Source organism: Panthera leo, chromosome C1 (assembly GCF_018350215.1).
Source record: "Panthera leo isolate Ple1 chromosome C1, P.leo_Ple1_pat1.1, whole genome shotgun sequence".
Lineage (NCBI taxonomy): Eukaryota > Metazoa > Chordata > Mammalia > Carnivora > Felidae > Panthera > Panthera leo.
Window position 1 is genome coordinate 36,904,513 of NC_056686.1, and position 25,602 is coordinate 36,930,114.

The 25,602-nt window shown below is 46.7% G+C and overlaps 1 protein-coding gene and 1 long non-coding RNA gene across 4 annotated transcripts in view; one reads left to right on the top strand and one right to left on the bottom strand.

Moving 5' to 3' along the window:
- Positions 1-23,170, top strand: part of LOC122226973 (cytochrome P450 4B1) — a 64,736-nt gene extending 41,566 nt beyond the window's left edge. Inside the window, exons 2-11 of one of the 3 annotated variants that reach the window (XM_042951034.1) lie at positions 15,399-15,540; positions 15,724-15,768; positions 17,239-17,363; positions 17,678-17,829; positions 17,983-18,089; positions 18,784-18,974; positions 21,171-21,304; positions 22,103-22,167; positions 22,268-22,350; positions 22,779-23,170. In XM_042951034.1, coding sequence (XP_042806968.1) covers positions 15,502-15,540; positions 15,724-15,768; positions 17,239-17,363; positions 17,678-17,829; positions 17,983-18,089; positions 18,784-18,974; positions 21,171-21,304; positions 22,103-22,167; positions 22,268-22,350; positions 22,779-22,962 — 1,125 coding nt within the window. In that variant the 5' untranslated portion in view covers positions 15,399-15,501 and the 3' untranslated portion in view covers positions 22,963-23,170. Of the gene's footprint in view, positions 1-2,569; positions 2,800-15,398; positions 15,541-15,723; positions 15,769-17,238; positions 17,364-17,677; positions 17,830-17,982; positions 18,090-18,783; positions 18,975-21,170; positions 21,305-22,102; positions 22,168-22,267; positions 22,351-22,778 lie in introns of those variants that run through there. The other 2 variants (XM_042951033.1, XM_042951035.1) reach the window with 2 other exon arrangements.
- LOC122226977 lies at positions 16,058-17,326 on the bottom strand. Its single transcript, XR_006205834.1, has 3 exons — positions 17,219-17,326; positions 16,584-16,677; positions 16,058-16,200 (listed from the first exon to the last, which is right to left on the bottom strand). It is a non-coding gene; the product is annotated as an uncharacterized LOC122226977 (long non-coding RNA).
- Positions 23,171-25,602: the final 2,432 nt, after the last annotated feature.

A 25,602-nucleotide genomic window follows, 5' to 3' on the forward strand; every position in this document is an offset into this window, starting at 1 on the left:
GTCAATCGATGCAGAAAAGGCCTTTGACAAAATCCAGCACCCTTTCTTAATAAAAACCCTTGAGAAAGTCGGGATAGAAGGAACATACTTAAAGATCATAAAAGCCATTTATGAAAAGCCCACAGCTAACATCATCCTCAACGGGGAAAAACTGAGAGCTTTTTCCCTGAGATCAGGAACACGACAGGGATGCCCACTCTCAACGCTGTCGTTTAACATAGTGCTGGAAGTTCTAGCCTCAGCAATCAGACAACAAAAGGAAATCAAAGGCATCAAAATTGGCAAAGATGAAGTTAAGCTTTCGCTTTTTGCAGATGACATGATATTACACATGGAAAATCTGATAGACTCCACCAAAAGTCTGCTAGAACTGATACATGAATTCAGCAAAGTTGCAGGATACAAAATCAATGTATAGGAATCAGTTGCATTCTTATATACTAACAATGAAGCAACAGAAAGACAAATAAAGAAACTGATCCCATTCACAATTGCACCAAGAAGCATAAAATACCTAGGAATAAATCTAACCAAAGATGTACAAGATCTGTATGCTGAAAACTATAGAAAGCTTATGAAGGTAATGAAGAAGATATAAAGAAATGGAAAGACATTCCCTGCTCATGGATTGGAAGAATAAATATTGTCAAAATGTCAATAGTACCCAAAGTTATCTACACATTCAATGCAATCCCAATCAAAATTGCACCAGCATTCTTCTCAAAACTAGAACAAGCAATCCTAAAATTCATATGGAACCACAAAAGGCCCCGAATAGCCAAAGTAATTTTGAAGAAGAAGACCAAAGCAGGAGGCATCACAATCCCAGACTTTAGCCTCTACTACAAAGCTGTAATCATCAAGACAGCATGGTATTGGCACAAAAACAGACACATAGACCAGTGGAATAGAATAGAAACCCCAGAACTAGACCCACAAACGTATGGCCAACTCATCTTTGACAAAGCAGGAAAGAACATCCAATGGAAAAAGACAGTCTCTTTAACAAATGGTGCTGGGAGAACTGGACAGCAACATGCAGAAGGTTGAAACTAGACCACTTTCTCACACCATTCACAAAAATAAACTCAAAGTGGATAAAGGACCTGAATGTGAGACAGGAAACCATCAAAACCTTAGAGGAGAAAGCAGGAAAAGACCTCTCTGACCTCAGCCGTAGCAATCTCTTACTCGACACATCCCCAAAGGCAAGGGAATTAAAAGCAAAAATGAATTACTGGGACCTTATGAAGATAAAAACCTTCTGCACAGCAAAGGAAACAACCAACAAAACTAAAAGGCAACCAACGGAATGGGAAAAGATATTTGCAAATGGCATATCGGACAAAGGGCTAGTATCCAAAATCTATAAAGAGCTCACCAAACTCCACACCCGAAAAACAAATAACCCAGTGAAGAAATGGGCAGAAAACATGAATAGACACTTCTCTAAAGAAGACATCCAGATGGCCAACAGGCACATGAAAAGATGTTCAACGTCGCTCCTTATCAGGGAAATACAAATCAAAACCACACTCAGATATCACCTCACGCCAGTCAGAGTGGCCAAAATGAACAAATCAGGAGACTATAGATGCTGGAGAGGATGTGGAGAAACGGGAACCCTCTTGCACTGTTGGTGGGAATGCAAATTGGTGCAGCCGCTCTGGAAAGCAGTGTGGAGGTTCCTCAAAAAATTAAAAATAGACCTATCCTATGACCCAGCAATAGCACTGCTAGGAATTTATCCAAGGGATACAGGAGTACTGATGCATAGGGGCACTTGTACCCCAATGTTTATAGCAGCACTCTCAACAATAGCCAAATTATGGAAAGAGCCTAAATGTCCATCAACTGATGAATGGATAAAGAAATTGTGGTTCATATACACAATGGAATACTACGTGGCAATGAGAAAGAATGAAATATGGCCTTTTGTAGCAACATGGATGGAACTGGAGAGTGTGATGCTAAGTGAAATAAGCCATACAGAGAAAGACAGATACCATATGGTTTCACTCTTATGTGGATCCTGAGAAACGTAACAGAAACCCATGGGGGAGGGGAAGGAAAAAAAAAAAAAGAGGTTAGAGTGGGAGAGAGCCAAAGCATAAGAGACTGTTAAAAACTGAGAACAAACTGAGGGTTGATGGGGGGTGGGAGGGAGGGGAGGGTGGGTGATGGGTATTGAGGAGGGCACCTTTTGGGATGAGCACTGGGTGTTGTATGGAAACCAATTTGACAATAAATTTCATATATAAAAAAAAAAAAAGAAAATTCCCAAAACATACAAAGTGCTTGTGTGAAAAGGAAGTCATTATTATGCTGATGATTATACCCAGAATTGCCTTTTGTTTTCTCCTCCAAGAAGCCAAGGAGGTATACACATTGCCTGGTCTCTTCAGCTGAGTTTTGGGAGGAGTCAGCCAGGCTGTCTCTCTGTTGCCTGTGACTTCTGGGGCTGCTGTCTCTGCCCTTTGGAGCTCAGCCCAGCCTGTGCTGCTGTTGGCTGTAGGGTGTGGCTGGGGGTGGGGGCTGGCAGGGTGCCATGTGCGCAGTATAAGGAAACCCCAGGGTTGCAGGAAGGAGGCCAGAGCCTTGGTGGCTGTAGCTGTAGCCATGCTTTCCATCTTGCTCTCCTTGAATCTCTCCCACCTGGGCCTGTGGGCATCTGGATTGATCTTGGTCTTAGGCTTCCTCAAGCTCATTCGTCTGCTGCTGCGGAGGCAGATGCTGGCCAGGGCTATGGATAGTTTCCCAGGACCCCCCACCCACTGGCTCTTCGGGCATGCCCTCGAGGTACGTGGGGCGACGGGTTGGAAAAAGGAAACAGCCTCCTTTCCTTCAGACGAGATAGGGCGTGTTCAGGATGGTATGGCCGTAGACTGCCTCCTTTCCTTCAGAGAATACAGCCTAACCCCCCAGCGGCTATGGAGGGAGCCCCTATGCTTGGGCAGGGGGTTAATGTCCTTGGAGCCACGGTTTCCATTCAGCTTCCCCACTGACTCCTCCTGTCACCTCTGCCTTCTGACCCAGCCTTGGGAGTGGGAATACTTCAGTGTTGGAACCCAAATAGGCCACAGACTCCTCATCATTCTCAGGCTCAAGATTCTGGTAAAACTCTGCTAAGGGCTCAGTGATAGCATTGGGGAAAACCACCTACAAAGTCCAGAAGAAGTAGGCTATCTTGTTTAGAGCTTAAGCACCATCCTCTTTGTTCTGTGCAGTGTAAAGATTTCCATTTTTAAGAAATTAAAAGTGAAAGCAGAGATGAGTCTGTTGCTTCTAGAGAGCATCTCCTGGAGCAATCCTGGAGAGACCCCTCTACCCTGGAGCATCTAAGTGATTGGTGCACCCACAGATGGGGTTCTCTCTGTCATGTCTGTGGGCTAACTTGGAGCCATGGCATCTTCCTGGGTCCAAATCCTGGCTTGTCCTCCCCAGTTACCTCAGGGTGCTGGGGACGACCTTAGCACCTATTGTTAGGAACATTCCCTGCCTTCATCGGATTGAGACCAGAGTTTTCTGAACATAGGGCAAGGGACACCTGCATTGGAATCAACTGGGAGAAGCAGATTCCTTGGCCCCCAGTCTCTGGAGAGCCTAATTAGCATATTTGAACTGGTGGTCTGAATTTATTTAATTTTATTTTTTTATTATTATTTTTTCCATTTTTAATTTTCTTAATATGAAATTTATTGTCAAATTGGTTTCCATACAATACCCAGTGCTCATCCCAAAAGGTGCCCTCTTTAATACCCATCACCCACTCTCCCCTCCCTCCCACCCCCCATCTACCCTCAGTTTGTTCTCAGTTTTTAAGAGTCTCTTATGCTTAGGCTCTCTCCCTCTCTAACCTCTTTTTTTTTTTTCCTTCCCCTCCCCCATGGGTTTCTGTTACGTTTCTCAGGATCCGTATAAGAGTGAACACATATGGTATCTGTCTTTCTCTGTATGACTTATTTCACTTAGCATCACACTCTCCAGTTCCATCCATGTTGCTACAAAAGGCCATATTTCATTCTTTCTCATTGCCGCGTAGTATTCCATTGTGTATATGAACCACAATTTCTTTATCCACTCGTCAGTTGATGGACATTTAGGCTCTTTCCATAATTTGGCTATTGTTGAGAGTGCTGCTATAAACATTGGGGTACAAGTGCCTCTATGCATCAGCAGTCCTGTATCCCTTAGATAAATTCCTAGCAGTGCTATTGCTGGGTCATAGGGTAGGTCTATTTTTAATTTTTTGAGGAACCTCCACACTGTTTTCCAGAGCGGCTGTACCAGTTTGCATTCCCACGAACAGTGCAGGAGGGTTCCCATTTCTCCACACCCTCTCCAGCATCTATACTGGCGTGAGGTGATATCTGAGTGTGGTTTTGATTTGTACTTCGCTGATGAAGAGCAACGTTGAACATCCTTTCATGTGCTTGTTGGCCATCTGGATGTCTTCTTTAGAGAAGTGTCTATTCATGTTTTCTGCCCATTTCTTCACTGGGTTATTTGTTTTTCGGGTGTGGAGTTTGGTGAGCTCTTTATAGATTTTGGATACTAGCCCTTTGTCTGATATGCCATTTGCAAATATCTTTTCCCATTCCGTTGGTTGCCTTTTAGTTTGGGTGATTGTTTCCTTTGCTGTGCAGAAGGTTTTTATCTTCATAAGGTCCCAGTAATTCATTTTTGCTTTTAATTCCCTTGCCTTTGGGGTTGTGTCAAGTAAGAAATTGCTGTGGCTGAGGTCAGAGAGATTTTTTCCTGATTTCTCCTCTACGGTTTTGATGGTTTCCTGTCTCACATTCAGGTCCTTTATCCATTTTGAGTTTGTTTTTGTAAGTGGTGTAAGAAAGTGGTCTAGTTTCATCCTTCTGCATGTTGCTGTCCAGTTCTCCCAGCACCATTTGTTAAAGAGACTGTCTTTTTTCCATTGGATATTCTTTCCTGCTTTGTCAAAGATTAGTTGGCCATACTTCTGTGGGTCTAGTTCTGGGGTTTCTATTCTATTCCATTGGTCTATGTGTCTGTTTTTGTGCCAATACCATGATATCTTGATGATTACAGCTTTGTAGTAGAGGCTAAAGTCTGGGATTGTGATGCTTCCTGCTTTGGTCTTCTTCTTCAAAATTACTTTGGCTATTCAGGGCCTTTTGTGGTTCCATATGAATTTTAGGATTGCTTGTTCTAGTTTTGAGAAGAATTCTGGTGCAATTTTGATTGGGATTGCATTGAATGTGTAGATAGCTTTGGGTAGTATTGACATTTTGACAATATTTATTCTTCCAACCCATGAGCACGGAATGTTTTTCCATTTCTTTATATCTTCTTCAATTTCCTTCATAAGCTTTCTATCATTTTCAGCATACAGATCTTTTACATCTTTGGTTAGATTTATTCCTAGGTATTTTATGCTTCTTGGTGCAATTGTGAATGGGATCAGTTTCTTTATTTGTCTTTCTGTTGCCTCATTATTAGTGTATAAGAATGCAACTGATTTCTGTACATTGATTTTGTATCCTGCAACTTTGCTGAATTCATGTATCAGTTCTAGCAGACTTTTGGTGGAGTCTGTCAGATTTTCCATGTATAATATCATGTCATCTGCAAAAAGTGAAAGCTTAACTTCATCCTTGACAATTTTGATGCCTATTTATTTATCTTAATTAAACTTTTTTTTTTCACCAGGTTTATCCATGTTGTTGAATATGGCAGAATTTCCTTCATTAAGTTAAATTTAAAAAAAAGAAGTGTAGTTCCCATCTTTTACCATATGAAGTTATTACAGTATTATTGAGTATATTCCCTATGCTGTACTTTTCATTCCATGGCTTACTTATTTTATAACTGAAGATTGTACCTCTTAATGCCCCTCACCTATTTTGCTCATCCCTTCACTCCTCTTCCCTTTGGAAACCATTATTTTTTTCTCTATTGTTATGAGTTAATTTCTCTTTTTGTTGCCATTTGTTTGTTTTTTAGATTCCAAATGGTGAAATCATATGGTATGTGTTTATCTCTTTCTGACTCATTTCACTTAGCATAATTCATTCTTTCTTTCTTTCTTTCTTTTCTTTCTTTCTTTCTTTCTTTTTTTTAATATATGAAATTTACTGTCAAATTGGTTTCCATACAACACCCAGTGCTCATCCCAAAAGGTGCCCTCCTCAATACCCATCACCCACCCTCCCCTCCCTCCCACCCCCCATCAACCCTCAGTTTGTTCTCAGTTTTTAACAGTCTCTTATGCTTTGGCTCTCTCCCACTCTAACCTCTTTTTTTTTTTTTCCTTCCCCTCCCCCATGGGTTTCTGTTACGTTTCTCAGGATCCACATAAGAGTGAAACCATATGGTATCTGTCTTTCTCTGTATGGCTTATTTCACTTAGCATCACACTCTCCAGTTCCATCCACGTTGCTACAAAAGGCCATATTTCATTCTTTCTCATTGCCACGTAGTATTCCATTGTGTATATGAACCACAATTTCTTTATCCATTCATCAGTTGATGGACATTTAGGCTCTTTCCATAATTTGGCTATTGTTGAGAGTGCTGCTATAAACATTGGGGTACAAGTGCCCCTATGCATCAGTACTCCTGTATCCCTTGGATAAATTCCTAGCAGTGCTATTGCTGGGTCATAGGGTAGGTCTATTTTTAATTTTCTGAGGAACCTCCACACTGCTTTCCAGAGCGGCTGCACCAATTTGCATTCCCACCAACAGTGCAAGAGGGTTCCCGTTTCTCCACATCCTCTCCAGCATCTATAGTCTCCTGATTTGTTCATTTTGGCCACTCTGACTGGCGTGAGGTGATATCTGAGTGTGGTTTTGATTTGTATTTCCCTGATAAGGAGCGACGTTGAACATCTTTTCATGTGCCTGTTGGCCATCCGGATGTCTTCTTTAGAGAAGTGTCTATTCATGTTTTCTGCCCATTTCTTCACTGGGTTATTTGTTTTTCGGGTGTGGAGTTTGATGAGCTCTTTATAGATTTTGGATACTAGCCCTTTGTCCGATATGTCATTTAGCATAATACTTTCTAAGTCCATCCATATTATCATGAATGGCAAGATTTCATTCTTTTTTATGGCTGAGTAATATTCCATTATATGTATGTATATATATATATATATATATATATATATATATATATATATATATATATATCTTCTTTATCCATTCATCTATTAATGGACACTTGGGTTGCTTCTATGTCCTGGCCATTGTAAATAATGCTGCAATAAACATTGGGGTCATATATCTTTTTGAATTAGTGTTTTCGTTTTCCTTTGGTAAATATCCAGAAGTGCAATTGCTAAATTGTACAGTACTTCTATTTTTATTTTTTTAAGGAATCTCCAAACTGTTTTCCATAGTTACTGTACCAACATACGTTCCCACTAACAGTGCATGAGAGATCCCTTTTCTCTACATCCTTGCCAAGAGTTACTATTTCCTCTCTTTTGACATTAACCATTCTGAGAGGTGTGAGGTGATTTCTCATTGTGATTTTGATTTGCATTTCCCTGATGAGGAGTGTTGTTGAACATCATTTCATGTGTCTGTTGGCCATCTGTATGTCTTCTTTGGAAAAATGTCTGCACAGGTCCTCTGCCCATTTTTAAATTGGATTGTAGTCTGTTTGTTGGTTGGTTGTTTTGTTGTAGTTGTTGATATGTAGGAATTTATATATTTAGGAGAAGAGGCTGAATTTAAAAGCCTCTCCAAGTGTTTGTTGTTGTGCATCCAGGTTTGGGAACTCAGGTATAAATGCCAGAGATTAAGGCTCCTGCCTCCTGAATACCCATTTCCTTTTCACTGTGTTAGGGATTGCCTCTCCTCCATGATTCTGGGAATGAGCTTGACCTCCAGGTAAGGACTGTCCAGACTTAACCTTTCCCCTACAAATAACTACCCTCTCAGGATGGCTTAGTAACCTACATACATCCTGGAGAAACCCAGGAAAGGAAAGGATAGGTTGGGAAGCTGAATCAGACCCAGGCCCTGCTCTCAAAGAGCCTGCTGTCTAGAGGGAAAACAGACACCAGGGCCTTTCCTGCCCCAGGTTGAGTGGGATGCCTAAACAGGATTTTGCATCAGCGTGTACTCTGTATCTCTATATCATTGCTCTGTATCTCTATATCATTGTCCCATTGGGTTGTCATCTTCTGTTTTCTTGTTCATCTTGCCCACCAGACCATGACTGCTGGAGGATGGAGATCTACTCTGATTCATTTCTGTACCCTCAGGATCCATCACAAAGCCTGGCACAGAGTGGACATCACTGAATGAACAAACAGTGAATGTTGGGGAGCAGGGAGGGTTTTGATAGAGGAGACAGTGATGGAGAAGACAAGTGGTGAGACCAGTGGGTTAAGGAGAGGCTTTGCTGAGTACAGAAGGAGGTCATGGGAAGGTCAACCCTAATGGAGGTGTGAAAGGCATTTAGGGAGACCTTCAATCCCTTGTCTCTCACTTCCTTTCACTTCTATTTGCCTCCACCAAAGCTAGGCTTGCCCTAGGCCCGTAGGCCTCCCTAGCCCAGGGACTTGCTCCCCTATCTCATGTCAGAGCTGGATGCCCTCCTCCCCCCAAATGCCCCTGTCCCCCACCTTGAGATGTATAGAGGGCTTGGAGCACAGCTTAGCTCTGGCTTCTTGGCTCTTACACAAGAATCTGGAGGGCCTTGGCACCAGGAAGAAAGAACAAGTGTTGGAGGGGAGGTTCTTTTGGGCCTACAAAGGTTTCCTGGGGAACCATGGCAGGCCTAACACCTCTACATTCCTCTGGGGTTTGGCACCTCTGCTATGTTGGATCCACACGTGAGCCTGAGGGATGGGAGGGTAAGGGTAGGGATGTTTTTCCAAACCAAGATGAGGAAATTGAGGTTCAGAAAAGGGGAGGTATTTGCCTATGTCCATATAGTAGCTCAGGAAATGAGACAAGGCTGGGTGCAGGACTTGTGCCTTTTCATGCAGGACATGATCTTTCCATACAAAGTGACTGCAAGTTTGATTCCTAGCCTAGTGATTGTGGAAGTAGGAAAGGAAGGGCAGGAGGTGGGGCAGAGCTGTCCATCAGGATTAACTTCTCCTTTTATTTTATTTTTTAAGTTTTTTTAAAATTTTTTAAAAAATTCGATTCGTGGCTCAAACTCATAAGCTGTGAAATCATGACCTGAGCTGAAGTTGGACGCCTAACTGACTGAGCCACCCACGTGCTCCTAAGATTTTTTTTAACATTTATTCATTTTTGAGAGACATAGAGCGCAAGTGGGGGTAGGGCAGAGACAGAGGGAGATACAGAATCTGAAGCAGGCTCTAGGGTCTGAACTGTCAGCACAGAGCCCGACGTGGGGCTTGAACTCACAAACCGTGACATAATGACCTGAGCCAAAGTCGGATGCCCAACCAACTGAGCCACCCAGGCACCCCTTGATTTTTCCTTTTTTATCTCTGATTACAGTCTAGAGGCCCTGGACACATCTGCCTATCATCCTATTCAATTCTCACAATGTGTCCCCTTGAAGTGGGATCATGTCTTATTCTTCCAGGGTCCCCCTTCTTCTACTCTGGGGCCCAGAGAGGATCTTGCACATAGTAGGTGCCATGTCATGTTGTTGGTCTGAGGTTGGGAGGGGCTGGAGAATCTGGACTGTTGTGAGGGGGAAGAGGGGAGAATGCCAGCTCCAAGCCCAGGAACAGTGATCCCCTGGGACTGCATAGTCCTCCTCCCTGGCCTTGCTCATCACTGGGGCAGTGCCCCTGACCTTGTATTGTGAAGTGAAGGGCCCTGGCTGGAGTCTGGGGCCCTGGCTCATTTTTATTCAGTTGATGGGCCTTCACTGTGCTTCTTGTCTGTGCTTCCCTTTCCTCGTCGACAATATGGAGGTAAGCATTTTTACATTGTCGGGTTAGTAGAGGATCAGAAAAGATAAAATATAGATAGATACTTTGCAAAGTGCTGGGCAGATGTCAGCTGTTAAACCCCTGTGGAGAGATTCTTGCTGCAAAACACACTGAGGCATTGGTTTCTTTCATCCTCTTCCTTTCTCCAAAATCAACCCAGTCTTTGGGAGTCAGATAAGGTTCTTCTTTTCTCAAACAGCTGGTGTTATCTGATCAAGAACTCTGGGTCTTGCCCTCTGCTGAGGGCAGAGGATAAAGCAATGAGATTAGAGCCAGCCTTAGAGTGACCTGGTTTGTAAGAGAGACAGATAACACAACACAGTGCCCAGCCTGGGCAGGGGATGCTGAAGTGAGTCCCGAGAGATCTAGATGCAGCAGCCTATGGATGTGAGGAAGGAAGGGTGGAAGACACTACCTGTGTAGGGGCACAGCAGCTGGAAAGAGCATCGAGTGTGTAGGAAATTAATTTGTTCAACAAATACTTCTTTCTCTAGGTCTAGTATGTTCATGGCTGTTCACTTCTGGAGTTCTGAGGGGGGAGGACAGAAGCAAGAGGATGAAGCCAGAAGAGGGCAGGTGCAGATCACATAGGACCTTGTAGGCCACATCAAAAGGCTTTATTCTGAGCGCAATGGGGAACCATTGAAGGGATTCAAGTCAGGAAGTGATGAGCTCAGATTTGTGTGAACTCTGGCTTTGGGATGGTGGCTAGATTGGCAGAGACCAAAAAGGAGGCAGGAAGAGCAGGACAGGGCTGAGGCTCCCATCCAAGCAGATGTTAGTTGAATGACATGTTAGTGACATGGGGAGGAGTATGAGGTAGAGCAGGCTGTCCTGGCATTGAGGGCATGGCAGAAGCTGGCAGTAAGGCCTCCTCCACAGCCAGATGTAATGGTGTCAGTGAGGTCCCCTGTATGCACTAGGAAAAGGGGAGCTTTGTTAAACTGTGGCATTAATACAGCTGGATAAGAACCAAATTTAGAAAAGTCACCTAAAGAGAGAAAAGGTCTCCTTGAGCCACAAGACTGGACTGTAACCAGGAGGAATGAATTTCTGTGTCTAAGTGTAAAAATGTGGGGATTTGAGACCCAAGACGAAAAGGCTTAGGGCTGGCAGCACCTTCCAGTGTCTGGGCACAGGAGCCTTGGGGTCCAGATTTGGAGAGTTTCCCAGGAACTGTTACATCTGGCTCTCTTAGTTCTGGTTTATTGATTCCAGGGGAAAAAATCACTTGGAGGACCTGCAGGGGAGAAAGGCAACCTCCATAGGGCATCCCCTTTTGTATTACTATAAATTAGGGGGTAGGGCTTCATTCCATGTTTCTGGCTGGTATCAGGGCAGATGGTGATTCCATTCCTAGGTATGTGAAGAGGGCAGATATTGTGTTGATGTTTGAAAATGCTGGGTCTGAGGGCCTAGGGGGTGTCATGCAGACATTTCCAGGGGATGGCTGGTCATGTTTCTGGAGATTAGGAGAAAGATAAGCTGGGATGAGCTGTCAATTTTGTAGTCTCAGATAGATGGCAAAGGAAGTCATGGGAGTAGGTGAGAGCCTCCAGGAAGAAGGTGCAGCATGGGAAGAGGCCCAGGACTGGATCTAGGGGGAGCCTCACTCTTTGATTGATAAATAATGGATGAGGAGCTACCAAGAGGGTGCATCGGGAGAGGTGGGAAGACATCCAGGACAGAGTTCAAGAAAGAGGAGGGAATCGACTGTGTCACAGCAGCTGGAAATCCACTGGGCTCACCCACAAGAAGGGTGTTGGTCACATTAGCAACAGCAGTGTTGGAGAGATGAGGGCTGAAGAGGGAGGAAGTGGAAACATCAAGAAAACTCTTTTGAGAAGTTATGAAAGGAGAAGGAAAATGGGGGTGTTAGCTAGAGGAGGAAGCAGAATCCATGGAGGTTTTGTTTTGTTTTGTAAGTGAGAGAGACTTGAGCATGTTTTAAATGCAGGTGGGAGGAGCCAATAGAGAGGATGGGGTCTGTGATGTGGGAGAGTGAGGGGGGTGAATGATGGGTGAGGTGCCCAAAGGGAGGGTTGGAGGCCCTGGGCACCTCCTCTACTGGAACAGGAGGGAAGCTGGTGCAGAGCAGATAGTTCTTCAGATCTTGTGGTTTTAGGGCCCTCTTATCTGATGGCTTCTGTTTCCTTTATGAAGTAGAGCAAAGCTAATTTTCTGGGAGCAAGGAGCAGAGGGATGAAGGGGACAACTGAGGAAAGCAGCTTTTGAGAAGTAGACAGTGGCCCAATGCTATGGGGCTTTCTAGAAGGTGCTTCTGCTAATCTCTGCTCAAATGTCCCCTAAGAGAGGACTTCCCTGACCATCCTAAGCCGTTGTCTACAGTAGGAGCCTTGCTCCTTAGCTTGCTTTATTTTTCTTCCTGGAGTTATTGCTATCTGAAATTATATTGCTAATGCATTTGATTCCTGTTTATTTCCTTTCTCCCCACTTGGCATGTGAGTTTGGAGAAGTCAGAGCTTTGCCTTGCACACTACTGTTCCCCCAGGAACTAGCCCTGTTGTCTAGCATTGAGAGTGGGTACTCGGGGTGCCTGGGTGGCTTAGTCGGTTAAGTGCCAGACTTCAACTCAGGTCATGATCTCATAGTTCATGGGTTTGAGCCCCATGTCAGACTCTGTGCTGATTGCTCAGAGCCTGGAGCCTGCTTCAGATTCTGTGTCTCCCTCTCTCTCTGCCCCTCCCCCACTCGCACTCTGTCTCTCGAAAATAAATAAACATTAAACATTTTTTTAAAAAGAGAGAGAGTGGGTACTCCATGCCCACTTGTTGAATGTGTGAATGAATCCCTGGGGGACCCAATTTGGGGCAGCAAAACTGCTCGTATAGGGTGGGGGCCAATGTCTGCATCCCCATGACTTGGGCACTTCTTGGGCCCCTGTCCTCCTGTCTTCTTAGGTGTTTGGATGCTTCCCTGTGTTTCCCTTCCAACCTGGTCATTCCTGGGGCTGGAGCTCATCCTTGGTGCTGAAGACAGGGAGGTATTGGAGGCATAGCACAGGCTTTGGAACTGAAAGACCTGGACTTGAAGATTGTGTGAATTTGGGCAAGGCTCACCATCACTTCTTAGCCAATATGTGGTGGCTGGGAGAGTCATGGTGACCCATGTGAATCTCACCCAAAGTCCCTCTGCTCCTTCTGTTGAGCCAAGGGTCTCTTCTGAGTTGTGTGTTCACAGCCATTCACATGTGTTCACATGTACATTTGTGGTAGTACACTTGTCTCTGAAAAGGAGGATAGAGAATGAAGTCACCTATTTGTCACTAGGGTGGGGGGGAAATTGCCTCTCTACCCCGTGGACCATTACATACCCCTCCAATCTCCTGATGACTCTGTGCTTAGCCCCATGGAGTTTGTGTAAATCTAATCCATTTTCTTAAACTGATTTTTTATGGTTATTTCAGAGATGCTGCCTCATCTCAATTGTTGTTAGTTCTTCTTGGTAGATATTTCTAATCTTTTAGCTTTGAATATACAGTTTTGGTGTCCTTGATACTGGTTAGGGTTTATGCACATGCTTAGTACTGCCCAGTCTTGTGGGGAGAGGTAGTGACCAAGAGGTGGGGTGGGGGAGGACTGAGACTAGAGCACCCATGGACCCCTAAGGATGTCCACCCTAGAGAGGAGCCGGTCTGGGGAATCTGGCCCCCACTTTCCAATCCCAGGACGTTCCTGGGCAGTGGGAGCCTGTGGCCCCAGAAAGCAGAGTGGACACTAACAGAGAACGCCATAGGCAGTTACCAGGTTTCCAAGGGAATGGAGATGGAGGGTGTAACTCAAGCTCAACTTCCCATGTGACTCGGGACAAGGATTAATCCTTTATCCATGGGTGGAAGTATCGTAGGGCATGTTCAGAATGAATTCTTTAGTGTAGTTTGGGGGCTTTTGGGAGTAGGATATGGCAGGAGATGCAGGGAGGAAGATGTTGGGGAAAAATAGGCTTGAAGGGGAAGTAACTACAAGTCGAGGGCTTACCTTGTGCAGGATCCAGTGCCGGGTCCTTCCATATAATATATCAGTTAAGGGCTTTAAATGCCGCATGACCTCAACAAATAACACATGCCCTGCATGATTTAATTAATACCAAAAAAATCCTATAAGGTAAGTTATCATTCCCATTTTACAGATGAGAAGAGTAAGATTCAGAAAGCCTAAAGATGTTGCCCAAGTTCACACATCTAAAAATAGGGGAAATCAATATCAAGCCCAGATCTTCCAAGCTCCAAAGATTGCAGGCTGTGAAGTCAGCTTTCCTTAGTTCACATTCCAGCTCCCCAGTTAGCTATAACTATACCTCCTCACAAACTCTGGAGCTCAAACTTTATTCTGAGACCCATGGGCAGGCCACTGAAGGGTTTTAAGTATATCTCTGAAAGACTGCCTCTGAATAGGGGAAAATGGATAAATACATAATGGTACATCACTATAGTGGAATACCATATAATTGAAATAGCTAAAAATATTGAGGGACAGTTAAATGCATGAGTTTGAAAAGAAGGACAAGATACGTTAAATGAAAAAGGCAGGTTTCAGAAAAGTACATTTATATAAAGCACCTCTGGGTGAGTAGATGTAGCTAGAAAATCCCCCAAAGAGCACACACCACCCTCTAGATAACCTCTCCAACCTCATCTCAGGCCACTGTCCCACGGAGGGGCAGCTCCTGGAAGACACCACATTCCCCCTGCCCCAGAGCATTTGTACTTGCTGTTTGCTCTACTGGGAGTGTTCCTTCCTTACTCTTTGCACTGCTGGCTCCTTGTTATCCTTTGGTTTTCACCTTGAGTGTCCTCTCCAACAAGAGGCCATCCTGGATCTCCCTGTCTAAGCAGATTAGTCTGTTTTCATAGCACTGTTAGTCTTTCTCATAGCACTGTGTTTGTTCCCTTGTTACACTTACTACTGTCTGTATTCATTCTACTTGTTGTTTAGTTGAATATTATCAGTGTTCCCCATAGAATGAAAGGGCAGAACCATGTCTGTCCCATCCCCTGGGACATCTAGACAGTGCCCTGCCTATAGTAGGACCTCAATACAAATGTGTTGAATGACATAGCAGGGGCAGAATCGAGCAGACTTCTGCATTGCACAGCAAGCTGGTATTATCTTTCTAAACTATCTTTCTAAACTATGAAAAAGTTTAATGCTCAAAAGCATTTGCTTTTTGTGAGCAGTATAGACAGAGTGTTGGTGACAGGCACCAGATGGAAGCAGGTTGGCTAGTTTGGGATTGTTAAGCTAAACCACGTATAGTAAGAGTGTGCTTAGACTTACAGCAGTGGCTCTGGGACTGGAGAGGGGACTGAGCCCAGAGATATATAGGACTGTGACTGGCTGGCAGAGGAATGCAGGAGGAGGGGAGGATGCTCCAAGGGTCTCTCTGGGCAGCCTCCTCTCTTCCTGCCCAGGGACTTAAGGCCTGGCTGGTGATAGTGTTCCCTGAATGTTTTGCTCTTCTTTAACTATTTCAGATCCAGAAGACAGGGAGCCTGGACAAGGTGGTGTCCTGGGCCCACCAGTTCCCTTATGCCCACCCACTCTGGCTTGGACAGTTCCTTGGCTTCCTGAACATCTATGAGCCTGATTATGCCAAGGCTGTGTATAGCTGAGGAGGTGAGGCCTCCCAAGAGAGGGTGGGGTTTCCTGAGAGCAAAGGGCTCAGAGCTCCAAGTGGGGAGGAATCCTGAGGTCTGCACCTTATGTCTGGGTAGCTGAGGTCCACATCCTATTGATTAATAAGCCTCTTTCAGGTATCTCCTAGTTTTTGCATGACCCGATCTTCTCTTTCTCCTGCAGATCCCAAGGCTGCGGACGTGTATGATTTCTTCCTCCAGTGGATTGGTGAGTGGGCACTTGCTTTCTCTGACCTTAGTGCTGGGTTACCAGGATCCTTCCCTGTCCCATCCCTCTCTGTCCTGTGCCCACTCAGTCTTATCTCATCCATGGGAACACCTGGCTCCCAAGTGCCCCTCCCAAGCTCAGCTGCTCAGTGGGGAGACAGGGGAAGAGGCAGGATAGCCCCTAGCTGGCTGGGGAAGTGGGGCTCAGGCATCTTCTCCTGCTGGGTATGTCCTCTTCCATGGACAGGCATAGCAAGGGCTTTGGAAAATACATGAGTCTGAAAAACAGCTTCCTGGAATAGGTGGCCCTGGAGTGGGATCCTAGGAGATTTTATTGGTGGTGCTGGCCGGGCAAAAGCCTGAGGAGGGAGTGATGGTAGGGCCAAGCTGGTTTCATCAGAGGCTGCAAACACTGGGTGGCTAGAAGGCAGAGCTGTTGGGACAGGAGGCTGGGTAAGGAGGACTGGGGTGGGAGCCCCAAGCTGCCAGGTGTGGGACAGGATCTTGTAGATAACCAGCTTCCCCTCTGCCATCTTTTACCCAGGGAAAGGCCTGCTGGTCCTCCATGGGCCCAAGTGGTATGAGCACCGCAAGCTGCTCACACCTGGCTTCCACTATGATGTGCTGAAACCCTATGTGGCTGTGTTCAACAACTCCACACACGCCATGCTGGTGAGGTCCCAGTGCCAGGCTCCTGGAGGCTATGGCTGCCTCCTCCCCAAGCTTCCCTGGGGCAGGGCCATGAGGAGAATTGCTAAGACCCCAAAGGCCTGTACTGCCTGTAATAGCAGTGCCAAGCCCTGCTGTACCTGATACCTGCTGTGTGCTGGGTTCTGATCAAGTGCTGAGACTCCAAGTAGTTGGGCAGCTCTGGCCCTGTCTCCACTGGGAAATCCAGGCATCCCTCTTCCTAGAACAAAGGGCTTCTGTGAGGCCCCAGTAGGGATCCTCCTGTAGCAGACTGGAGGGATGCCTATATCTGAGAATATTAGGAAGGTCTTTCATATCTGGAAAGTGCTTCCTTCTCATTCTCTGCCTACCACAACTATCTAAAATAATGTCATTAGCAACTCATCTCTGAAAGGGATGCCAAAGATCAGAGATCAGGCTCTGACTCTCAGGGATGGGTAATCCCTGGAAGTTACCCGGGCTAGTCTTTCTCCTCGTAGGAAACTCCTTGCTAGCATCACTGCAGGCCTGACTTATACACAGGCTGTGGTGAGGAGCTCTCCACCTCTCAGCCCTCCTTTTCCCTTTATGTAGGCTCTCTGGCTCAGTGTCTGTATGTGCTGCCTCCTGGTCCTACCCTAGCCTGAAGCCCCTACCTGCCCTGCACCCCTACATTCCAGCAGGATGGAGGCCAGGCCAGGGACTTGGTTCATGGGAGAGAGGATAGGCTATGCATCCTGGAGGACAGGGGTGGGGGTGCCCAGCTGACCCCCTGACATTACCTTCCATTTCTGGGCTCCAGGACAAGTGGGAAGAAAAGGCTCGTGAGGATAAGAGCTTTGACATCTTCTGTGATGTGGGCCACATGGCGCTGGACTCACTCATGAAGTGCACCTTTGGCAAAGGAAACAGCGGTCTCAGTCACAGGTCCGGGGGTACTTGGGGCTGACCACAGTCTATCTACCCAGGCCAGCTCAGTGGGGAGTGTTGGCAGGACTCTAAGGCCCTGGTTTGAGAGGACATAGGGTCCTGCCCTAGGAAGCCCCAGCTTGGGCATAGGTGGAGGCAACTGGGCCTTGCCCAAAGTTAGAAGACAGATTCTTCCTTTGGTGGAGAGGCTTAATGGCAGGGAGAGGAAGGGTGAGAAGCATGTGGTTGGGGCTGGATTCTGGAATGGAATTGCCCCAGGCAACTCTGTGGGTCACAGTCTGAGCACTCCTGCCCACTCTTCTACTGTGTAGGGACAATAGCTACTACCTGGCGGTCAGCGACCTCACTCTGCTGATGCAGCAGCGCATCGAGTCCTTCCAGTACCATAATGACTTCATCTACTGGCTCACCCCACATAGCCGACGCTTCCTACGGGCCTGCCAGGCAGCCCACGACCACACAGGTGGGCCTTTCCCACAGGGCCCAACCACAGGAAGCCAAGGGTCTAGTCTAGCTCCTCTAGGCCCATCTGGGACCTCTGCCATTGAAGAATTTCAACCCCCCTTCAGGCAGAGAATGGGTCCCCAGGCAGTGACACCCTCTGCTCCTGGCCCAGACCAGGTCATCAGGGAACGAAAGGCAGCCCTGCAGGATGAGAAAGAGCAGGAGAAGATCCAGAACCGGAGGCACCTGGACTTCCTAGATATTCTTCTGGGGGCTCGGGTGAGTGAGTGTGCAGTGGACCACCTGAGAACTTGTACCAGAGGGGTCAAGCCCCTCCCTTGGACAGCAGCAGGGGCTGGTAAGCACTTTCCTTCTCTTTCCCCAGCAAATATGACCTGCTCCTTGTCTTATGACACACATCAGAAAAAACTCATAGATGGGAAGCTGTGGCAGTGGGGAGAGATGTAGTAGCAGGAAGCCTGGGTCATACGTTAGAAGTCCTAAAGACCAATTCTAGCCTTCTAAGACTCTGAAGAGTCTTTCCTTCCTTCCTTTCCTTCCTTTCTTCCTTCCTTTATTCATCCACTCTACAAACTCACTAACCCCTACCCTGGGTTAGTTCTTGTGCAGAAGATGAGAAAGACCTGGCCTTGCATCCAGACACTTATAGTCTAGTGGAAGGACAGGAGGTGACAGTGACAAAGATCTCTTCCTCTGCCAGGTGGCATTCTGAGCAGAATTGACTGTCAGGGCTGGGTAAAGTCACTTGGGCAGAGGGATCAGGGAAGGTTTCCTGGAGTAGGAGGCATCCAAACCATGCCTGAGATAGGAATCTGGGGGAAGGTCTCAACTCCCAGTCTGAAAAGGTGTTTTCCTTCCCTCCCTTGGACCTTCATTTGACAGCTGTTATGATGTCTTCTTGATACCTATCTCAAATACGTTGAGCTGTCCCATCATGCCTTCCCTAACCTAGGATGAAAGTGGGATCAAGTTGTCCGACGCAGAACTGCGGGCTGAAGTGGACACATTCATGTTTGAAGGCCATGACACCACCACCAGTGGCATCTCCTGGTTTCTCTACTGCATGGCCCTGTACCCGGAGCACCAGAGTCGTTGTCGGGAGGAGGTCTGCGAGATCCTTGGGGACCGGGACTCCTTCCAGTGGTGAGTGAGGCTGTGGCTGAGCACAGTGTCTTGCTTCCCTGTCCCAGCAATAAGTTGAGCCTATGCTGTCTGGTGTCATCTTCAGATGATGCAGGGGGACCATCCTGGAAACTAGGTGAGGGTGATGGCCATTGTCCTGTTCCTTCCAGCGCTGTGGCTTTCAGGGGGGGACCTCTGCAGACACATCCCTCAGCTCCTTCTCCCATAGTGCAGCCTTTTTCAGGTTGAGTTGCCACCAGGAGGCCGATTTTTGGTGTACTGACTGCCTCTGCTGGCAGAACCTGACTATCCTTCTGGGGTGCTGGATGGAACAGTGGGGGCCAGCTGCCGGGAGATAGGAGGGAACTGAGGATGGATACAGCCAGACCCTGGGGAGCTGACCACATCCCTCCCACCTGCCTTTGGATGGTTATGTGCAGCCTCTAGACTCCTCTGGTGAAAGAGAAAAGCCTGTTTCCCAAACCCCATCACTTAAAATCTTTCAATTGTTCTCTGTTTCTTGATTCAAATTTGAACTCATTGACATGACACTGACAGATGCTGACCTCTTTGCAGGTCATCTCTGGGATTCTCCCACAGGCCCCTCTCTCCCTCCCTCCTCCCCCTCAGGCCTTGGCCTTCTGTCAGCCACCTTAACTTTCTCTCTGGCTCCTGTGCTACCTCCAACATGGGGTTAGGCACACAGCATAGCACAGCAAATGCTCCGTCAGTGGGAGAGACTTTAGATTCACCAGAAGGAGACTGACCTATATTTCGGGATCTGAGATTTGATGTCGCCACTATATACTTTTACCAGCCAGATGTTGGAAACCTCCCAGCGTGTCCAACCATGTGCCAGGTGCTTCTGGGGGTGCGGCTGGGAAGAGAAGGAAAAGGAGCCAAGTTGTTGCCATTAGGAGGTTTTTAGAAAGTTGAACCAAATAACCAAAAGCTAGAGAGAAAACACAGAATGGAGTAAGATTGAGTGACCCATGTTGACAGCAGAGGAACCAGAAGGAGTGGGGCTTGGACTGACTTTCTTTTTTTTTTTTTAATTCTTTTATTTATTGAGAGAGGGAGAGGGAGACAGAGAGAGACAGAGAGAGAGGGAGAGAGAGAGAGAGAACAAGAACAAGCAGGGGAGGGGCAGAGAGACAAGGAAAGAGAGAATCCAATGCAGGGCTCAAACCCATGAACTGTGAGATCATGACCTGAGCCAAAATCAAGAGTCAGAGGCTTAACTGATTGAGCCACCCAGATGCCCCTTGAGTTGGCTTTCTAAGGAGGGGTGACACTCAGACAAAGGAAGAAAGAAACAGGCATTTAGGTGGTATAACAACATGAACACGGCTTGGAGGCAGGGAGTTAAAATATTTATTTATTTTATTTTCACTTCATTTCAGTTAGAACTTGAAGCAACTTACAGGACACTTATTCAATACAAGCAATAAAACACAAATGAAAAAATTATTACTGGTATATAATACTTTGTTAATGTTAATTGAAAATATCTTATCCTGGTGTGTAACCTGCCATTTCATCTCCTCTAAGGTATCTCTTGATGAATACAAGTTCCTGGTTTTAACAAAGTCAAGTATATCTAAAAAAAATGAGGACCTGGCCAAAAAAAAAATCCTTAGGGTTTGGGGCTCTCTAATAAAGTGCTGCATAGTGATCATGGTTGGACCACATTTGTGTGTGAGCTTCCTGGTAGAAAAGAGGAAAAGAGAAATACAATTTTTGTTTTTGAACTGAGCTTGTCATAGTTTATGCATTTATTTCTTCATTCAACCAATGTATATCAGCCCTTGTTTTCTTCCACCTCAGTTCCACAGGGGAAACCAAGTGGAACCTAAAGAATTGTCCTTTATGGGGCTTTTGCGGAGCCTTGAGAGACACAGGAGTGACTTTGTCTTTGATGGCTGGATACACATACAACTCTAGGGTTCTGTGCCTTCCTTTTCTAGCAGCAATGAGGGAGGGATGGAGAAAAGTGGAATCAGAAAAAAAAAAATAAAAAAAGGAAAAGTGGAGCCAGAACCCCTGGGTCCAAGTGGCTACCCCATTCCAGTCTGGTGTAGACACTTGAAGCATTTATGTCCCTCTCCCTGTTGGATGTGTGATGGTGGTTAAGGTGGAAAGGTGGGGCTGGAGCCTGCCTTCCTGTGGAACCCCGTTGCTTCCCATCCCCAGAAAGCTTGGTTGTATTGCTGGTAGGGATGATCTGGGGAAGATGACCTACTTGACCATGTGCATCAAGGAGAGCCTTCGCCTCTACCCACCTGTGCCCCAGGTGTACCGCCAGCTCAGCAAGCCTGTCAACTTTGTGGATGGCCGCTCTCTACCTGCAGGTGAGATGGAATGGATTGGGGATGGAACTGGAGTCCTTGTGGATGCTTCTCTGACACTCGCTGTCCCTTTGGCCAAATCTTTGCACCAATGGGGAAGAGCTCAAGCTTTGTGTTTGGCCTTGGTCCAAATCCTGGTTCTATAATGTATGGATAAATCTCTACCTCGAGCCTCTGTTTCCTCTTCTGTAAAGCAGGGGGAAGAAGAGTATTTGCCTTACAAGGTTGTTGTCAAGGTTAAAGAGACAGTGTTCATCAGGGATGTCATGTGCCACTATGTAGGTTGTGTCCTGAACAACTTCAGGAAGCACCATTCACATAGACAATGATTATGTGCATTCCACAACCTGTGCAGCTGTATGTAGTAGCTTCGTAAGGAGTGTTTAACTCTGTATCTGGCACACAACATGCACCTGATGAATGGTAGGTGTTACTATTGATAGCATAAGGTTATGAATAGTAACTTCCCTCAAGCATCAATTATTTGAAAGTAGAAAGTGTTGTAATAGTCCTTGCCTGTCCTATCTCATGGTAAGGTGGGTTCAGTCCTCCTTTTTCCTCTCTCCATTCCACAATGTCTGTGTCAGGTGCTTGTGTCCAGTGCTGGGACTGGAGGAAGTAGATATGATCATCAAAAGCACTTTTATGTCTTGAACGTGGTGATGAACCCTCCATCACTGGCAGTGCTCAGGCGGGGGCTCGTGCCCAGTTAGAAGAATACTAGGGGATTCTGGCCCTGTGAGGAGGTGGGCATGGCTCTCTGAGGACCACCTAGCTACCAAGCCTCTGCTCTGCCCACAGGCAGCCTGATCTCTCTGCACATCTATGCCCTCCACAGGAACAGCTCAGTGTGGCCTGACTCTGAGGTACCCCATCCCTGGGCCTGGAGGTCAGATGGGGTGGGAGGTTATGGAGGTCACCCTCTCCAGCACCTGGCAGATATTTAAACAAGGCTTGTCCTCTTAGGTCTTTGACCCTCTGCGCTTTACTCCTGAGAATGTGGCCACACGCCACCCCTTTGCTTTCATGCCTTTCTCTGCTGGGCCCAGGTAAGGAGAGGACCAATGTCCCCAGGCCCTCAGGACTGGGGAGGGGAGAATGGAAGATGTTGTGGGTAAAGCATCATTTTGGGGAATTCTGTGATAAGGGAGCTGCCACTGGGTTTTGGGTGATCCTAAAGCAGAGTAAGTTCCAGGGACTTTCTTCTTTCCATTAGCATATTCATGTTCCTGGCAGGTGGTGGGCTGGCTGAGTCATTCCAAGAGAAGCCCCCAAACCAGAACCCCCAATGTGAATCTATTCGGTCTAGGACCCTCACTGTGCTCCCAAGATCTGTTGCCTGTGTCCAAGTCAATCAATTGATCAGCCAGTTGTCCATCCACAAATAGTTATTGGCTTTTGTTGGCCACTAAGAGTTTTGGACTTTCTCACTCTTGACACACCATAGTCTGATGCCACCTTGTGCTGCTCACGGTAGGAACTGCATCGGGCAGCAGTTTGCCATGAATGAGATGAAGGTGGTCACGGCCCTCTGCTTGCTCCGCTTTGAGTTCGCCCTGGACCCCTTGCAGCCCCCCATCAAGATGCCCCAGCTAATTCTGCGCTCCAAGAATGGAATCCACCTCCGCCTGAAGCCTCTGCACCTGGGCTCTGGGAAGTAGCTCTGCCTAGGATAGGGCCCCAGACAGCCCAGACTGTGGCCTCTCCTTGGGCTGGATCATAGAATCTCCCAGGCTGGATCATAGAATAGCTATAGCTCCCTGTCTTTGGGAGGCTTACAGTTTAGAAGAGGAGCAGGCACCCACATAAACAGTCATCTGGAGGGCAGTGACATGTAAGCATGTGTGTCAATAAATGTTTATTATGTGTGTATTCTAAACCTCATTCATTCAACAAACATATGATGAGCACATACTTGCTTCTAGGATCTCCCTTTATCTCCTATAATTGACAATCTTTCTAGAATGTAGCAGAAACTTACATGCCAGCCCTGATGATGCAGTGAATGCAATGGAAGCTTTGTCTTGGGATTCGTGATTCTGATCCAGCACTCACCTACTCCACATGAAAGAGGGATGGCTTTGGGGACTTTCCCCCTCACTGAGATGTATTTCTCTGCTTAACTGTGTATGTGTGTGCATGTGTGTGCATGTGTGTGTGTGTGTGTGTGTGTGTGTGTGTGTGTGTAATATAACAGACATAAGGAAAAATTACCTAAACAAAAAATGTACAAGGCAATGAATTTCTAAAGGAAATTCCCAGGCAACTACCACTGAAATCAAGGAATATGGAACATGGTTTCCCAAGTGTATCTTCTGCCCCTCCTGAGACAGGTTTCTGTAGCACTCTAGCCATTGTCAGCATCTGTGTCACAGTCACCCAGTACTCTGAGTGTTCAGACTTTTGCTGGAGAAAGCAGTAGAGTGGCATTAAAGAGGGGGGCTTCCTGGAAGAGACAGTGCTTAAATCAAACCTTGAGGCAGGTGAGGTACAAAGGTACAAAGAATGGCTTTAGGGGAGGGCCTCAGACTGGGGGGCCCCATGATGAATTAGAAATTCTTCCTCAGTATTCCCTGCAGCAGCTGCCTGATGGGTGAGGTCACATATATCACCAGGGTTCAAGTTCTAAGGCCACTATTGAGTTCTAATCCAGGAATTAGACAACAGTGGAAGGGAGGACACTGGAGATGGAGGGGAAGGATAAGAGAGGGGAATTCTAGCCCTGGGACTTGGGGATGTCTCCATGTTGCCCTGAGGATGTACCATCTGGAGACACAACCTTCCTGCTATTGATGCTTCCCCTTCTTTTTTTTTTTTTTTTATAAAAAATTTTTTTCAACGTTTTTTATTTATTTTTGGGACAGAGAGAGACAGAGCATGAACGGGGGAGGGGCAGAGAGAGAGGGAGACACAGAATCGGAAACAGGCTCCAGGCTCCGAGCCATCAGCCCAGAGCCTGACGCGGGGCTCGAACTCACGGACTGCGAGATCGTGACCTGGCTGAAGTCGGACGCTTAACCGACTGTGCCACCCAGGCGCCCCAGATGCTTCCCCTTCTTAAAAGAAGGCCACAGCCCTGGAAGTTTGGCTATGGGCCACCTGCTCACTCCTGCAAAGCCTTGTCAAGACCCAGAACTCCTTACCCACCTGAGGCTGGGATTCAGAGACCTCAGCTAGGGTGTCATCCATACCACCAACTTCCCTCTCTATCCTGCTTGTGGACAGACCTTTCTCTATGCAAGTAGAGGTAGCCATCACCAGAGAGCAGAACTCAGAGGTCATAATCACCTCTGGCCCATGGGTGGCACCCAAGTCTAAGACTTGTCTGCTTCCTTTATCTGTTTGGTTTGTCAGGAAACCTATGAGGAAGGACTGGAGGCGGCCCTTATCCTACTTCAATGTTAAGAGAAGGAAACTGCCAAGATGCCCATCAGAAAACATCTTGAGATGAGGTCTTCTGACTTTGGACCCTCGTGACCAAGACTCCATAGGTGTATTGATTCTCTTGGTCTGAGAGCATATGTCTGTGGGAAACAGAGCTGAGAGCTCCAAGCTTGACAGAAGGGGAAAGCTCCACGTGGCAAGGGAGGACCGAGGCTGCAGAACAGCGGGCACCAAAGATGAACTCCACTTAATCTTTCTAGCCCTCCAAACACCTAGTGGCTTCCTATGACCCCTGGCATTTGTATGCACGTGTATGGGGTAGAGTATAGAGTGTGTGAGGAGTGCACACAGGTGTGGCTATACAGGTATGTGGCATGGGGATTGTGCATATGAGTGTGAACTCAGCCTGGGTTTCTTCTTTTGCCTAGAGGCAGCAGGCTCACTTCTTGGTCACAATCATTAACATCAATGTAATCCTGTGGTCAGAGCATGTGTCCATGGCTGGCCACCTAGAATTCCAAGCTCCCATTATCTTGTACTCTCTGAGCCTCAGCCCCTCCCCTTCTGCACCACCTGATGCCAGGGAACCTTCCAGACTTCCTGTCCAGTGCCTTCCCAGCTTACTTTCCTGCCCCAACCCCTAGTCAAACACCAAGCATCCACTCTGTCCCTTCTCAAAGAAGGGCTGAACTAGCCCAGTGATCTAGGAAGCCAGGGGACAGAAAGAGAGGTCCTGGCTACAAGCACCAACTGGGGAAGAAGGCCCTTCAGGGAGGCAGAATGTAGCATCACACCATAGGCTGAGGCCTGCAAGGAAGTCTGTCTATGGCATCCAGGGGTCTGGCTAGGAATGGCAGGGGTGGGATAAGAGGGAGATCTGTGTTTAGAACCAAGGAAAGAATGGGGGCTGGTTTGAG